This window comes from Carassius carassius, chromosome 44 (assembly GCF_963082965.1).
Source record: "Carassius carassius chromosome 44, fCarCar2.1, whole genome shotgun sequence".
NCBI lineage: Eukaryota > Metazoa > Chordata > Actinopteri > Cypriniformes > Cyprinidae > Carassius > Carassius carassius.
This window is the reverse complement of record NC_081798.1, coordinates 5,978,065-5,994,856: the sequence shown is the minus strand read 5'-3', so window position 1 is coordinate 5,994,856 and position 16,792 is coordinate 5,978,065. Positions and strand designations below refer to the sequence as shown.

At 35.6% G+C, this 16,792-nt stretch overlaps 1 protein-coding gene across 1 annotated transcript; it reads left to right on the top strand.

The window, feature by feature from the left end:
* Window positions 1–385: 385 nt before the first annotated feature.
* On the top strand, window positions 386–12,723 carry eogt (EGF domain-specific O-linked N-acetylglucosamine (GlcNAc) transferase). The gene is made up of 16 exons (XM_059537870.1): window positions 386–462; window positions 1,889–2,130; window positions 2,361–2,461; window positions 3,893–4,001; window positions 4,223–4,317; window positions 4,475–4,579; window positions 5,404–5,510; window positions 5,601–5,704; window positions 7,111–7,203; window positions 7,289–7,360; window positions 7,672–7,758; window positions 8,800–8,868; window positions 9,071–9,132; window positions 9,231–9,350; window positions 11,173–11,275; window positions 11,866–12,723. Exons 2-16 carry the CDS (start codon window positions 1,933–1,935, stop codon window positions 12,010–12,012), a joined length of 1,572 nt encoding a protein of 523 aa, XP_059393853.1. The 5' UTR covers window positions 386–462; window positions 1,889–1,932; the 3' UTR covers window positions 12,013–12,723.
* Window positions 12,724–16,792: the final 4,069 nt, after the last annotated feature.

Below are 16,792 nucleotides of genomic sequence, written 5' to 3'. Positions count from 1 at the left end.
ATATTGTAATGAATATGTTATTGTTACTATTATTCATTTATTATTGCAGTTATATATCAATGAATATAGTATGATTAATCTGCTTAATTTTTTTTTTCTAGCTTTTAAGTGTTTTTTAATGTTTAATAATTACTAAGATTTTTTTTATAGTAACAAATATATTATGATTATTTTAAAGCTCTTCTGTGTGTTCCAGTTTCTTTTTTTCTTTTTTTTACTATTTATTTTTAGTTGTAACGATTATTATTATTTTTATTATTATTATATTAATTACTGCGCTTTCTTGGACGTCTACACACAACAATCGCCGAGAATGTAATTTTTCCCCACTCACAGTGTAAACTTAGGATCTACTCTTGCGCCCTCTTGTGATTCCTAACACATGCCGGTTTATAGTTTCCGGTAGTATGGCGACTGCATCCCTAAATACACGCACTGCCACTTCTTAGTTTCTCCAAGGAGGTAAGCATGTAATTACTTTTTTTGCTAGCACTCTGACTTTTTTCACTGATTTTTTTCAGAATTACTAAAAGTCAGAACAAATTAATTTAATATTTTGGGCATGTGTGTTTTGCGACAGAAAAGGCAGCTGGTATAATTGATACTGGGACAGCTGGGATAGCCCCTGACCCTGGCAACGTGTCAAGTATTTGTGGTTGCTCCGGTTCCCGACTTAATTTACAATTTCATTTTTGTTATGTGTTATTTTGGCATCGTTGTGTATCGGTGCAATTGGCTAACTTATCGCAGCTCTGTAGTTTGATTGCTTCCTTTGACCAAGAAAAAAACTTATGGTATCACCAACTTTTACAATGTATGTAACTTACAGAAATTCAGAGGTCTTAAATCCAGTACATGTACTCTTCTGCAGGATTTGTAATTGAGCTGCTCCATGAAGCGCATGGGATCTGAAAACAGTGCGTCTTTGTTAATCTGACTGATCTGCCCTGTCTAGACAGAATTTACAAATGACGAATCTAATAGCTCGACATCGCGTGCTAATCATACAGTCCAGCTATTGTTACTACTGTACAACATAATTAACAAGGCATCTCTTTTAATGATTGCCAAAAGCTTGTCAGAATCTGTATGTCAATGTGTTAATTATATAACAGGAGTTTTATTGTAAACTTTGATTACTATAGTGATTCGTGCAAAGATTGCTCATTTGGTTCATTTGGAGTTCTCTGGAAGCATTTGCACACCGTTGTTGTGTACATCACCCCCCATAAAACCCCATGGGTTTTTAATAATTATGTAATCTGTAATTACTTTGTCATAATAACAAGGCAACACAAAGAATGTAGTAATATTTATCTTGCAAAAAAAAAAAAAAAAAAAAAATCACCATAGCTTCAAACTAAATATTCAAACCAAATATCAGTTATAAAGATAAAGTATTTGTTTTTATTAATTTGCTAACAGTAGGCTATATTAATTTATAATGTTTGACAAATACGTAAATGGCACATTTCACATTACCCATAATTTATTTTAAAGTCTAGTTTAAAATGTATCTATTATGAAAAAAACTATTTCATAATAAAAAAAAAAGTTTACAGCACATCAAATAGCTCTGTCATAACTTATATATGTCTGTTATTCCCACCGTCATTGTGGATCAGCTATGAGCAGAATGTGTACTTGGTTTTTCCTCTTATTTTCACTCAGTCCTGGCCTTATTGATTAAACAATTGAAGGAAAAAGGTCACTAATATTTCCAGTGGTAGGAGTTCCACATGGAGAAAGATCCGTTCATTTGCAGGTTCCCACACTAGAGCTTTGGTGTTCGTTTTCTTTCTCTAAACACTCTTGTGCTCTGACTCTCTCTCTCTCTCTCTCTTTCTGTCTCTCTCTCGCTCTCTGCCTTTCTCATAACTGATTGTAGGTGCTGAGTGCCAGTGTGGTTCTTTCCATGTGGCTTGAGGGACTATGCTGCTGCTGGTCGCTCTGTGCCTGGTCTGCACTTATAAAACCGTCTCGGCCGCAGACAGCGAGCAGGACAGCAGCCACACGCCACAGCTGGACTACAGCAGCCTGGCGCTGCCTCAGCAACATATTCCTTTCTTTCTGCACAACCACCAACGACTGGCCAAACTCTGCAAGGAGGACCCACTTTGCCCTTTTAAAGTAAGCTATTTTCTCTGGTTTCTGATAGAATGTCTGGTGAAGTTGGTTTAAAAATCAGTGGGATATTTTCCAAGGACATTGTCTTGCATCAACTATAATAGTTTTCAAACGGGGCAATGGAGGCTGTTCGTTTTGGCCTCCGTTGCGTGTGACTTTCTAACTAACATTTAGTGTTGTGCATACATTGTAGGTGTTTATATATAGCTTTGTGTGTCTCTTTTGGCTGACAGGATGCTCTGCTGCTCAAGAAGGCCTGCTGGGGTTATGAAAAGAGTTGCTCCCCTGAGCACAGGTTCAGCTATCCTGTGTGCACCAATCTTGATTCGGGATGGTATGCTTTTCTTTGCTGACCTATTCAAGTCAAATATGTGTTTTTATTTTTTTAACACTTTTATATTTTCTCACTAACGACTTACTGCTCACTCAACCTCAGAGCTATTGAATAGCTTTAAGTGATTAGAATTTATATGGGCCACTTTTTGGAGATTGTAGCCAATGATCACTGTTGATTTTTATTGTAATTGAAAAGTCGAGCATTAACATTGTACTACAAAATATCTCCTTTTGTGGATGACAAATGGTTGGAATCACTTGAGGTTACTAAATGATGACAGAAATGATATTTTGGTGTGAATACCAAGCAGTATTTGCAGATATAGCATCCACTATTTCTCAGATGATGTCTCTTATGCTTATTATGCTTGTATTTATTTGATCAAAAAATACAGCAAAAACCGTTATAGTGTGAAACATTTTTATGATTTAAAAGAACTGTTTTCTATTCGAATATATAAAAAAATGTAATTTATTTCTGTGATGGCAAAGCTTAATTTTCAGCAGCCATTATCTATTTCAGTCTTCAGTGTCACATGATCCTTCAGAAATAAATTTAATATGCTGATTTAATGCTCAACGTTTCTTATTATTATCACTGTAAAAACAGTTCTGCATTTTAATGTTTTTGTTCAAAATTTTATTGCAAAGTGTTACCCAGTTATGTTTGTATAAGAATCTAGAAATGTGGTGGAAATTGAACTATTATTTGCTTTGCTCTCCTAAAGAGCTCTTTAGACTCTCTGAGTGCTTCACCAGAATGCTTGAGTTATTCTGATGTGCTAAAAGAACAACAGAAAATGTATATGTGTAGTAATGTGTAGAGCTATTATTTTTAAAGACCTTTTAAAGAAGATGATTTGCATTAAATACTTAGAAACTCATCTAGGGGACATAATTAGATACTTTAAATGGACACACATGTTGAATATGCATTATGATTCATTATGAGATAGAAGCATCCTGATTTGATTTGACAATAAATGCTGAGTCAGGACAACATGAATGACTGTATGACTGTAGACCATTTTCTTGCAAAAAAATAAATCTTCAAAAACTTGTCTCACACCTTCATTGAAATGGAAAATCGCCAACGAGAAAACATGTTGAATATTTCTATGTTTTCCGAGGAGGTATATCACTGCTTTCCCTGTTTGAAGCCTCATTTGAGCTGTAGTTCTCTCAACTGTTGTTGAAGTTCACTTTCTTTACTCCTGTGTCTTACACACTTACTTCCTTATTTTGCTCCGTAAACTCTGTTGTGTTCCATCTAATCTAACACTAATACAAGCTAACACGTTTGAACATTGATCCACTGTCACTCAAGCACTTCAAGGACTGATAACAAACTTGATCTTAGGACTTTCCTTCCAATACAGAGAGTCTTTTGCTACTACAAATAGTGCTAGTGTTTGTCTTCTTTCTTTAGGGCAAACTCTATTCAGGCAGCACAGGAAGTCTTCTGGAAGCAGGCAGATTTTGGTTATGTGAGGGAACGTCTCAGTGAGATGAAGATTTTGTGCAAGCCGTTGAGTCCTGTGAGTTTCCTTCTCCTACATCATCTCCCTCCGTGTTCTTTTTCATCTCATTTGCTCGGTCTTTAAAATGTCAAAGCTGAAGTTCTTGGCCCACCTCCAGACTTCTGAGCCAATGAGGACCGAGCTTAAGACACAAGGACTGTTTTAAATATCACTGCTTCAGCATGTCTAAACAGTGCTAGAAACAAACATGCAAATACAAGTTAAAAATATTTTTTAAGGGTGATTCCTCTCTGAAGTGCACCAGTCATATGCGGTTCTGCAGGGCCATAAACCTATACCTGGACTTGAGGAGTCCCCGCAGAGGTCATGAGAGGTAAGTGGACCCCCTCTAGGGTTGTTGGAGTTCAAGGAAAATGCAAAACTGATATTGTTTTCTGTTTTGTAGAACTGTGAGAATTTCCTGTCTAAATGAGCTGTCTTCTTTCTTTCTTTCTTTCTCTCTCTCCATCTCTCTTCCTCTGTCACTGCAGGTATAAAGAGGATTTCCTGGAACAGGGCGAGATCGGCGGTCACTGCAGCCTTAATAGTAAAGCACTAGCCGCAGAAGGGACACAAAAGAGTCCTCTTCAGTCTTGGTAACTTGATAACTTATGTCCAAAAAATATGCATAATCAAAAAAAAAGGTGAATGGTTGTTTTTGTGTTATTATTTACATTACCTGTGTTACACAAAACTTTTACGAACTAAGATTAATAAACTATATATATCGAATTCATTGTTGAGGTAAACTAATAATATTTTAATACAAACTTTGAAAAATGGGGTCAGTACGATTTTTTCAATACTTTAATAATTTTATTTATTATCAAAGTATCCTGAAAATATGTACCATGGTTTTCCACAGAAATATTAAGCAGCACAAATGTTTTCAACATTGATGATGATAAGACATTTTTCTCGATTAGCAAATCAGCATATTAGAATGATTTCTGAAGGATCATGTGACACTGAAGAGTGGAGTAATGATGCTGAAAATGCAGCTTTGCATCACCAGAATAAATGACATTTTAAGATATGTTCAAATATAAGTTACAGTTATTTATAAATTATAAAAATATTTCACAATTTTGCTGTATTCCTGGTTAAATAAATGCAGTCTTGGTGAGCAAAGCAGGCTTCTTTCAAAAACAGAAAAAATTACCATCCGCGAACATTTTAATAATGTAGAGTATATGTGCTAATAATTTCTGATATTTACCCCAAAATCATTTTTTGCCATCGTTTGCTGACCCAAAATCATTTGTTGTTCACCAAAAATATATATTTTGAAGAATGTTCATGCAACTCTATAATAGATCATAATCATTGGCTACCACTTCTAAAAAAGTGCCTTGAAAGTGGCCCATAAAACTTGTGAGTAAACAGACTTTTAAGTATGTGTTGTATTTCTCTCTCTCAGGTTTGCTGAACTGCAGACATACTCCGAGCTTGACTTCCACCCCCTGGATGATGGCCATTGTGATGTTATAATCGACAGACCAACCATCTTCATGAAGCTGGATGCAGGTGATATTTTTGTGGAATTTTTTATTTAATTTCTGAGTTTTTTGTTTCTTCTTCACAAAAGCTAAGGCATGTTTTGCTTGTCTTTTACAGGAGTGAATATGTACCATCATTTCTGTGACTTTGTCAACCTCTACATCTCTCAGCACCTCAACAATTCCTTCAGCCGTGACATAAACCTTGTCATGTGGGATACAGTAAGTATTCATTTCTCTTAAACACGCAAACTTTGTTTGCTTCCAATATGTCCTCCAGTAAATCAACCAGAGAGCATTTCATACAAACGGATGTTTCTTACTTGTCAGGATTAGAAAACCGTGTAACAGAAGGTTTGTTGTTTAAACCGACTGCCACAGTTTCAGTAGATGTGCAGATCCTAAAAGAGAAAGATAAAAAAGGAAACCGTAGGCTGAAAATAAAGTGACTTATGAGAAAACCTTATCCTGCCTATTGTTCACATGCTGTTATTTCAAGGGTGAGGAAGAGAAGGAAGAATGGAAAGGTGTGGAGAAAGAAGGAGACTTTTGAATGAACCGATGTAAATGTAAATGAGATTACCCCCCAAAAATGAGATGAGATTTGGTTTCTTAAAACTATCATAAAGTACTGTTCAGAAGGTTGGGGGTGGTTAGATTTTGTTTTTCAAAGAAATCTGGTTTAATATAACTTTTGTTTCTGGTATTTGTATTTTGTTTGTTTGTTTTCTGGTTTCTGGTATTTGTTTTACTTGTTTTTTGCCGTGAAAATAGCCTAAGATGCTGACATGGTGTTAAAAAGAAAAATATACTACTACTACTATTTTGTTTTTCAAGAAAAAAAAAAAAAGATTCCTTCCATAAAGAGAAATTTAATTGTTTAAAAGTTACAGTAAAGACACTTATACAATTTATATTTCAAATAAAAGTTGTTCTTTTAAATTTCTATTTCTATTTCTAATTGATTTAACATTTAAAATTATAATTAATAAAAAATATATTCCAAAAATAGGAATAATTAAGCCAAAAAGTAAATATGCTGAAATGCACTCATCCACAGACCAACCAAGATTTAGATGAATTTGTTTGTTCATCAGAACAGATTTGGAGAAATGTAGCATTGCATCACTTGCTCACCAATGGATCCTCTGCAGCGGATGGGTGCCGTCAGAATGAGAGTCCAAACAGCTGATAAAAACGTCAACAAGTAATCCACACGACTCCAGTCCATCATCTTGTGAAGTGAAAAATAGTGGGTTTTTAATAAACAAATCCATCGTTAAGAATTTTATTTACTTCAAACTGTTCCTTGTCTGACTTAGGAGAGAAATATGCACAGACCAAGCAGCGTTCACATGAGAAAACAGTCCAAAATTATTTTAAGCAAATATGTTGGCAGATTTTGATGTGAGAGGACAATAGAGGATGGACTTTTTACTGGAGGAAATGTTTTTATTGATTATGGGATCCTTAATGATGCATTTTTTTTCTTACAGACGCACAGCTTTTCACTTCACAAGATGTTAACTGATGGACTTGAGTCATGTTGATCACCTGGGGATTATTGTGATCTCTGCATATTTATCAGCTGTTTGAACTCTCATTTATTTTGTTTTTTCGTCTATCAGAGTTTTTATGGATATGGCGACCTGTTCAGAGAAACGTGGCAGGCTTTTACAGATTATGACATCATTCACCTCAAAAACTTTGACTCCAAAAGGGTAAATGGCATTTGCTCCATATCACTTCACATTTTTCTCAGCATGTGAGTGTTTTTGTGTTTATTTAAAAGTGCGTTGTTCACAGGTGTGTTTCAGAGACGTGTTTTTCTCACTCCTTCCAAGAATGCGATATGGCCTTTTCTACAACACTCCTCTTGTACGTATCTTAGACGATTCTCATTAGTTTCTTAACTATTTCCCCATTTAGCATTTCTTTATCTCATCATGTTCTCCTGCTGTCATTTGTCTCTGTTAATGCGTCTCTGTGTGACATCGGTGGATGCTGTGTGTGTGATATAGAACATTTGCCTTGTGTGAGACTGAACTCTTCTGGTGCTGTCGCTCAAATCATCCTCATATTAATGATTGTGTGCGTCTGCCCACTGTGGGCAAATGACATAAAGAGCAGATTTAACTGACAGGTGTGTGTGTGTGTGTGTGTATATGTATATGTGTGTAATCTGATAGATCTCTGACTGCCACAGCGAAGGACTGTTCAAGGCGTTTTCCCAGCATGTACTTTATCGACTTGGTGTCTCACAAGATGGACCAAAGGTAAACATGCATGAATCCACACATACACACACACACAAACACACACACACACACACACACACACACACACACACACACACACACAAATACAGATCATGATTTAATCCCTGTATTTTCATAGTAGCATTGAGAAACAGTCATACTCTCTGAATGAAATAATAAAATATATAAACACAATTTATACTTTATATGAACTGCTTTAATGTTTTAATTTTGAAATTGTTATATTCATAAACTCAACCATCTCATCCTCCTGACATAAACATATTGATTTCACCTTCACAAAAAAGCATTATAGTTGTATTTCATATTTCTGATCATTTTAAATAAAGAATTATTAAATTAAAATGTATTTTTATTATTAATATTATTATTTATACATTAATTAATCTTATGTTAAATTAATTTAGTCAATTTAAATAAATTATTAAATTATAATTTCATGTTTATATTATTTGTTATTATTGAAATATTAAATAGATTTTAACTCTTATTGTTTTAAATAAATAATAAAGTTGTACTTGTACATTATATTAGATTAACTGTACTTCTTATAAATTGAAATAATTATAACATGATGTATTGTTTTTATTCCATTTTAAATATGCATTTAAATTGTTATAACTTAAATAATTATTAAATTATATTTTAATTATTTTAGGAATACATTTAAAAGTCTTTGCCACCAACCTTTGAGTAGGTGCATTTGCAGTAATGTTTAGATTAATGTCATATATATTATAGCCTAGTTATATGATGTACTTTAAGTTCTTGATATGATTAAACTATCTGCCACTAGATGGCGGTGTTGGACAACTTATTCTTTAATTGTCTGTGCTTGTCAATAAGGCCCGGTTCTTTCTTTCCCCACATTAGCTTTCTCTTTTCCCTCCTAATTAAAGGTTTAAATAATACATTCCTGTATCTGAAACTGGATTATAGGTGTTATAATATATATATATATAGCCTATATATTCATAGTAAGATACAAATGTGTGTTGAAATATGTATGAAATCTGTGATGTCTTTCTGCTCTGTCAGGAGGGCCAAGTCCGTGTCACACTGTTGGCAAGAAGCACTGAGTACCGTAGGATAATAAACCAGCAGGAGGTGAGCGCTCTCTCTCGCTTTGCTCATCATTGATTTATCACTCTGCTTCCGTAACTGCCCATTTAAACTCTTATTTGCTGGAGAAGCCCTGCTCGGTAAAAAGCCTTGATTTAGCTGGCCTCTGTCCACATGAGTGTGAGGTCTCGTTAATCACCCTCTGAATTCCTGCTGTGTGTGTATGCATGTGTGTGTGTGTGTGCAGCTTATCAATGCCCTGAAGACTGTGCCTTTATTCGAGGTCAAGCTGGAGGATTACAAATACAAGTGCGTGATTCAGTCTACGTTGGTTTTAAATGTATCGATTTCTTTGGAGAAGGTCGAGTCTGGTGCTTGCGTGATTGAAAGCTGATGTGTATTCGCAGGGAGATGCCATTTCTGGAGCAGATCCGTGTCACACACAACTCTGATATCTTCATTGGGATGCATGGAGCTGGACTGACCCACCTCCTCTTTCTTCCCGACTGGGCCGTCATATTTGAATTGTACGTGGCTTTTGTATCTCTTTGCTTTCTATATGATCTGTGTGGACAGCCACACCGTCCACTGTCAGTATGAGGAATGTAAATACTTCTTCACTTTTTTCATATAAACAGTTATTAGTTACAGTTTACAGCAGTGTTGCCAAGTCCATGGTTTGAAGTGACCCCTTGACGTGATACTTAGACCCTGGAATGCGATTTTTAAAGGGCAACCCCCCTCGAAACGCCATTGGGCAAGTTTTGAGTAGAGATTGGATGGGTTTTCTTGTGAAAACCTGGCAACCCTGCTCTCATTCACACACACACATTTATGCTAACTGCAACTTTGCTAAAATGTATTCAGGATGTTATATATACATTTTAGGACAATAGTTTCGATAGTTTTAACAATTTAGATATGCTCTTCTCTCTCTCTCACTGAGTTTTGCTACAATCTTGTAGCTCGTACGCACTTGTCAGAGGTAAATGATGAAGTAACGTTGCTTTCACTATCTCTCGGTTGTTATAGAGAGGCTAAATGAGTATGTGCTCGAAGTTGGGTGCGTTTTGTTGCGAAAACCTGGCAACCCTGGTTTACAGTGTTTAAATAATTTTTATACCATTTCCGAAGCCACACTTTGAACACAACCAAACTGGGGTTTTTGAGGTTAGAAACTATTTATAGAAACTTAAACATCTATTTTGCATTATAAATGACAAATGTGAGAAGCATTAGCATGATAGACTTCAGTCCTAAGAGAAAAAATGGAGTTGCTTATCCATGAGGCAGTGGAATGAATAAACCTTACGTATTTTTAACTTTAGACCAAGAAAAAAAAAAAATCAAGATCATTCAGTTTATTACTTTTATTATATTGAGAAAATGGTGTTGTGATCATGACAAAGCAACCGAAAACAATAATAATGCACAACCTTATAGGACTTCATTATTTTACTATACCTGCTACAATTTTTCTTATATACTTACACTACTGTTAAAAATGTTGGGTTGGTAAATATCATCAGCATCATAACTTCAGTCTTCAGTGTCACATGATCCTTCAGAAATCATTCTGATATGCTGATTTGGTGTTCTGCTGCTAAAGACACATTTCTTAATATTATTATTAATGTTGAAAACAGTACATTCTTGTGGAAACCAAGAAGCATTTTTTTTCTCAGGTAAATAGAACGGTCAAAAGAACAGCATTTATTTAAAATGAAAATAGTTTTTAAACATTATAACATTTACTATCACTTTTGATTAATTTAATGTGTCCTTGCCAAACAATAAGAAAAAAAACGTACTGACGCCAAACGTTTATTCCCAATGACACTTCAAAGAACAGCAGAAACAGCAAAGTGGGCGATCAATGAAGGTTTTCCAATGACTGGTTCTTACAGTTTTATCATTGGACCCCCCCCTCGCCCCGACAACCATCAGTTGTGAACATTTGGTTGCATCCTTGCACTTTAGAAAAGTGTCTTTCTGTTTCTCTACTGATAGATGAATACATCAGGATTCGCTTCAGAGCACTGTTTTTCCACGACACCTATCTGCACGTGTTAAGACATATTCCCCAGTGTTCATCTGTGCGTCTGACACTCATGCCATGTTACACATCCACCCAGTACTCATGCGGATGCAGGCACGCTTCTGTGCTGTACGATGTACTTTTTAATGTGTGTTACGGAGGAGGGAAGCAACTGATTGTGTATGTATGTGCGTGACAGTGAAATACAGCCTTATTAAACAGTTATCCATCAAACGAAGTCTGTGGAGGCTTTGTGGGCCACCGCCTGCTAAGTTTGGAACATAAAACATCCCTCTTTCTGTATTCCACAGGTACAACTGTCAAGATGAGAGCTGCTACCGTGATCTGGCCCGACTGAGAGGAGTCCATTACATGACTTGGCAGAAAAGGGACAAAGTGTTCCCCCAGGATAAGGTGAGGGGAGCACACACTGCTGCCTGGATTCACTCCAGTTTAATATAGTTAATCCCAGTATTGCTATATACAGTAACATTCAGTTAAAGTCATGTTAGTACCTTTAAACTAGTGGCATAACTTCCTAAATATAAAAAAAAAAATTATATCTACTTTTTATTAATTATAATATGTGTGTGTGTGTGTGTATACTGTATCAAAGAATCCTAAAAATGTACTCAACTGTTTTAAATATTTATAATAATTATAATAAAAATAATAAATGTTTCTTAAACAGCAAATCAGCATAATTAGAATGAATTCTGAAAGATCATGTGACCCTGAAGACTGGAGTAATGATGCTGAAAATGTAGCTTTGATCAATGTAATAAATTACATAAAACATAAAATATATGTAAAATGGAAAGCAGTTATTTTAAGCAGTAAACATATTTCACAGTATTACTGCTATTGCTGTATTTTGGACCAAATAAATGTAGGCTTGGTCAGCAGAAGATAATTTTTTTTAAAACCTGAAAAATCTGAATTTGGCTGGTAATGTATATATAAAGAACTTATATATTGATTACTGATATTTTGTCCTGTATTAGGGTCATCATCCTACTCTTGGGGAACATCCTAAGTTTACAAACTACACTTTTGATGTAGAGGAGTTCATGCGGTTAGTCCTTCTAGCAGCTGAACATGTGACCAGGCACCCGGCATGGCGTGCAAAAAAGGCCCGAGAAGAACTGTAGCTCTCTTGCCAGGCGATAGATGAACACACTTCTACCAACTCTCTGCTCTCTGGGAATGTAGCCGTGCTAATAAAAAGTGCATGGCTAATATATGAGAAAATATTTTCAATTCAGAAAAACAAAAAAACAAAACCATCTGCGCTGTTACTGATCCTCAAGCTGTTACATTCTGCACATGTAGATGCTGAGTGCCTTGTTAAAGGACTTACACATATTGGTGATGTATTTTGTGTGGTCTAATATACCTCTCCTCAAGTGTATGTTTTTTTTAAAAAAGAGACTACATTTTTAAACTTGATTCGAGTTCAGCTTTTTTCCCCATAAAGGCAAAGGTTTGAATTTCAATATAGGGAGTCAATTCCAGATCAGTAGATCATTTAAAGGCTATAAGACATCTTTAAACAGCACCTTTTATTCTTTATTTTGCCTTTTTTAATGCATTAAGGCAAAGAAGATTAAAACAGGTTCATATTTATTACAGTGTCAGTTTCTTTTTAATTGATATTCAGTGAAAATAGTCATTTTGTAAATAATAAACTTAAGGGATTCATGACTCCAGTCCTGTTGCACTCCTTGAGATATTGGTTCAGTATCGCTCCATTTTCTAAAGTATTTTTTGATCAGTGTTAAGATCCTCAGACCCTTCAAAAAGTTTTTTTGTTTTGTTTTGTATTTGAATGGTTTTGTAAGCTGAAATAAAGCTATTTAAAGGAGTTTTTTTTATATGTGGTTGCATCATCATTCTCACATAAATTGACAAATAATGACAAATACTAAAAACTTTATTTACAGATCACTAGATTTAGCCTTCATCATAGTTGTAAAGAATGGCTTTTCATGACTTTGCACTTCTTCTGTTCTCTCTGTGTTAAAGACATTTTATGACAGCAAAGGTGCACTGGTTTGAAATGTGTTGTCACTGTCATTAATCTCTGTGATTCATTTTGATTAGGAGAAAAATTAAGAAATGCCAAGAATATTCCTCTAAAAATTGCTATTTTTTCATTTTATACAAAAAAGGCATTAAATTAAATTACATTAAAAAAAGTTTATTATTTTTAAGATCTCATTGTTGTTACTTAAATATAATAAAATAACATAACATACATATTTCCATATTTTAAATATATATAAATATATCCACTATATTAAGAGGAATATTATATGATGGAGTCATGAAAATATACTACATAACCATAATATCACTTGCACTTGTATTTTGAGTCCGCTAGATGGCAGTATAACACCACTAAAGATTCTGCAGACGTTGACGTCCCTCTTCACACACATGCGCTCTTACCCTAACTGCAACTTTGCTAAAATGTTTGAAAATGTATCCAGGACGTTATATGCATTTTAGGACAATAGTTTCGACAGTTTTAACACTTTAGATATGCTCTTATTTCTCTCTCGTTGAGGTTTGCCACAGTCTTGCAGCTCGTACGCACTTGTCAGAGGTAAATGACGAAATAACGATGCTTTCATTGTCTATCGGTTGTTAAAGAAAGGCTAAATGAGTATGTGCTCGAACATAGACAGTTTATTACAAACGGCGGACTGCACTTGCTCTGTAATTATAGCTAGTAACGGGAGAGTTATAGTCGCGCCCTGAAGGATTATGCTCCGTCTCACTGCTTTCTAATGATGAACCCTACACAGCTAATAACAGCAGCCTTTTCCCTTCATGTCTTATTCAGTGAATTCTTTCTCCGCGCACGGGTGGCCTTATTTTGTCGTGTTTAAAGTAATGGAATGTCACTGGTGGAATTATTTGGGAGTGAGCAATTATTACCGTCCTCATTCCCCTCTCACTTCTGCTGTGCTCCCTAAACTCTAGATCCTCACTACACACTGCAACACGTAGCTAAATAAGAGCCGCTGCTGTTACCTCTGCAGGTATGGAGGTGATGAGGAGGAGAATACGAAATGTAAGCCTTTTCTGTTTCGAAAGTTATCGTTTTTTAAATGATTATTTTATTATTTGAAGTGTAGCATTGTTAATGTTTTTAAAAATGGTGATACATAGCTGTGCCTTTAAAAAGAGACAAGGCTGTACTTCATTTAGTTGTGCTAACCTTTTTGCTCAAGGTCATGACACTGTAAGGTGTTTTCAGAAAGAGAAAAATATCTAGTCTTTTAGTAGAAAGTTTTTTACTCTTCAAACTCGTGCTAACATGCTGGACAAACCTGACAAAACGTATTATAGTAACAAAAAGACCCTTGTCTTCATCATTTTGTTAAACGAGTAGTTATGAATGTGTAACATTGTTTTTTAAATAAAATATTATGTGCAATAAAATTAAAAAATTATATAAAGAAACATATGGCAAGTGGCTTTTATTTTCTATTTTGGAATAATAATAATAGCTACTAAAAAATCCTACTGACTATTAAATGTACTTATTGATTAACTAAAATGTCATAAAAAAATGAAGCTAGCATCAACTATTTGTTTACGAAAAACACCAAATGCACCCTTTTTGTGGAATGACCCAAAAACGCAGTGCATGATTTAGTATAAATGGAATATTTATTGCCAAAAATCTGTCTGGATGTTTGTGGGCCCAACTTTCCTGTCTGGTTCTGCTGTCTTTTTGCTCTATGACACACAGCCTCTTTTATCCATCTTCCCTGGGTGTCAGTATTTCAGGAAATGAATTTTCATTCTGCCTTTTCGACAGAGTGCTACGCAATGATCCTTCGGCACTGTTCAGTTATGATTCTCCCATTCTTGCCTGCTTTGGAACCCAGATTAGATTTGTTTGTCATCATCCATCACCCATTTCCATTGTCTTTATGCATAATATCCATTATCCTGCATGTATCAACGTGGCTTAATCTAATTCATGTCACTGAGAAAAAAAAACATTCTCACCACTGAACAGAAATAAATCAATTACAAACATCTCATCTTACATACCCACTTCTACAAGCGTCCCACAAAGCAAGAAAACGTTCTCTTTCAGAGGATAAATGTGGAAATATTGATTGTGTTGGAAGAAATATTCCTCAAGTTATGATCAGACATTTCCATAATGCCCAGTCCTCCGAGAGAACAATCTCAGAAGGAAGAAGTCTCAGCGGGGATCCTATAACACAAGCTCTCTGATAAAAGACATTTGTTCCCTTTCCTCCAATTCTACTCTATCAGCATTATTACAACTTGTATTCTCTCATATGCCAGTCGTACATTAAATGCTGTAAGCCATACGCAAAACACTCATTCTTGGGGCAGTAGTCTGAACTAGCCTGAAGTTGCCAACTTGCTTGATTGAAGAAAGGAAGTCCAGTCGTGAAAGCAAGTTGTGCTGTCCGTGGTCCTGAAACAATCTCTATTGTATCCAATTGTATTTGCTGCACTTTTTCTTCATAGATTAAGCTACATTTTATTTATCCTTTCCTCATAGAGAAGTAAAATACTGAGTAAAATGCGATGAAGTGCACACACTCATACTTTTCCTTAAAGAACCTATAACATCCATGGTATCTTTTAAATGCACAAAAGGTTCTATAATGGAAAAAGGTTCTTTAGATCATAAAACGTTCTTCACATGCAGAAAAAATGGTTCTTTGGGGAACACAAAATTGTTCTTCTATGGCATCACTGAAAAAATCTAATTTACTTTTAAGAGTGAAAGTTATCAACGAATCCTTGTTACATATTTGCCACATGCACTAGTTAGTTAAATTGATAGATTAAGTTATACTTACTGATAAACTTTTGAACAAATTTAGTGGATCTGCAGTAATGTGCATAGGACCCTCAGGATGGGCCATACAGTGATAACTAGATGGCCAGGTCAACAACAAAGATGTGTGCTTCTCATTTCATATACACAAGCCTTATGATCGGCACTTAAATATTCTGCACACGGCGCCACAACATGTGATTTGACTCCATGCATTCTTGCAAAAGTGCAATTGGCCAGCAATTTTGCCTGAGGTCCAGAAAACAAGTAGCGAACATCTAGAGAGCCTTACAAGGTTGTTTGTGGTTAATATTTTATTAGGTAAATGTCCGGGCCAAAGAGGATGCTCAATAGTGAAAACAAATAGCCTAGAATATTGAGTGGCATGGCAGTACTTTTAAAATGAGGATTCAAATGGGTTATATTTCTTGTTGTACCAAATACCCTTTCATCTCTTTTTTTTTTATACCTGAAGGAGACAAAGATTCCAATTTCCTAGGCGAGACGGTCGGGATTGGAGACACATATCAAAGGGTAGCAGGCATACAGGTGGCTTAACCAAGGCCTTTTTATCCTTTCTTAATTCAGATGTAGCGTGATGATGAGAAAATACACCCTTTCAGGAGTATCAGATGTTACACCTCTAAACTACACATGACCTTTAGCTGTAGGAGGGGTAGGGGCATTCAGAACTGGTATTTGTGATGGAAACCCTTGCCATTCACAACGGAGATTTCATTTCAGCTGTCAAGCTCAAGCTTGAGGGGTGTCGGGGCTGTGTCTGACTGTTGATAACATCATTTTCCACATGATAGAAATCTAAAGAGTGCCCGGCTATGAGACTGAACGAAACAGATAAAATCGATCTCCAAAGGATTAACCTGTTTGAGCGCACGGTAAGAAACCGATTGCGCTTCGAGGCAGGCGGGTTGGAGGTGTAAAAAATTAGAAACCTTTTCGCTCACTTTTTGCCAGGCTTGTCGCTATATTACAGTCGCTCACTTCAACACTTGTAAGCTATGACATCAGTTAGCGTGGCTACTTGAAAGATCGCGCGCGGGGCGGGGGTGCAGCCTACGCACGTGCGCGGA

Bases quoted from the DNA above. Each gene is read 5' to 3' on its own strand.
- eogt (XM_059537870.1), top strand. From the start codon at position 1,933: ATGCTGCTGCTGGTCGCTCTGTGCCTGGTCTGCACTTATAAAACCGTC. The intron at 7,759-8,799 runs GTAAACATGCAT...CTGCTCTGTCAG, and splicing joins TCTCACAAGATGGACCAAAG to GAGGGCCAAGTCCGTGTCAC. The intron at 9,351-11,172 runs GTACGTGGCTTT...TGTATTCCACAG, and splicing joins TGGGCCGTCATATTTGAATT to GTACAACTGTCAAGATGAGA.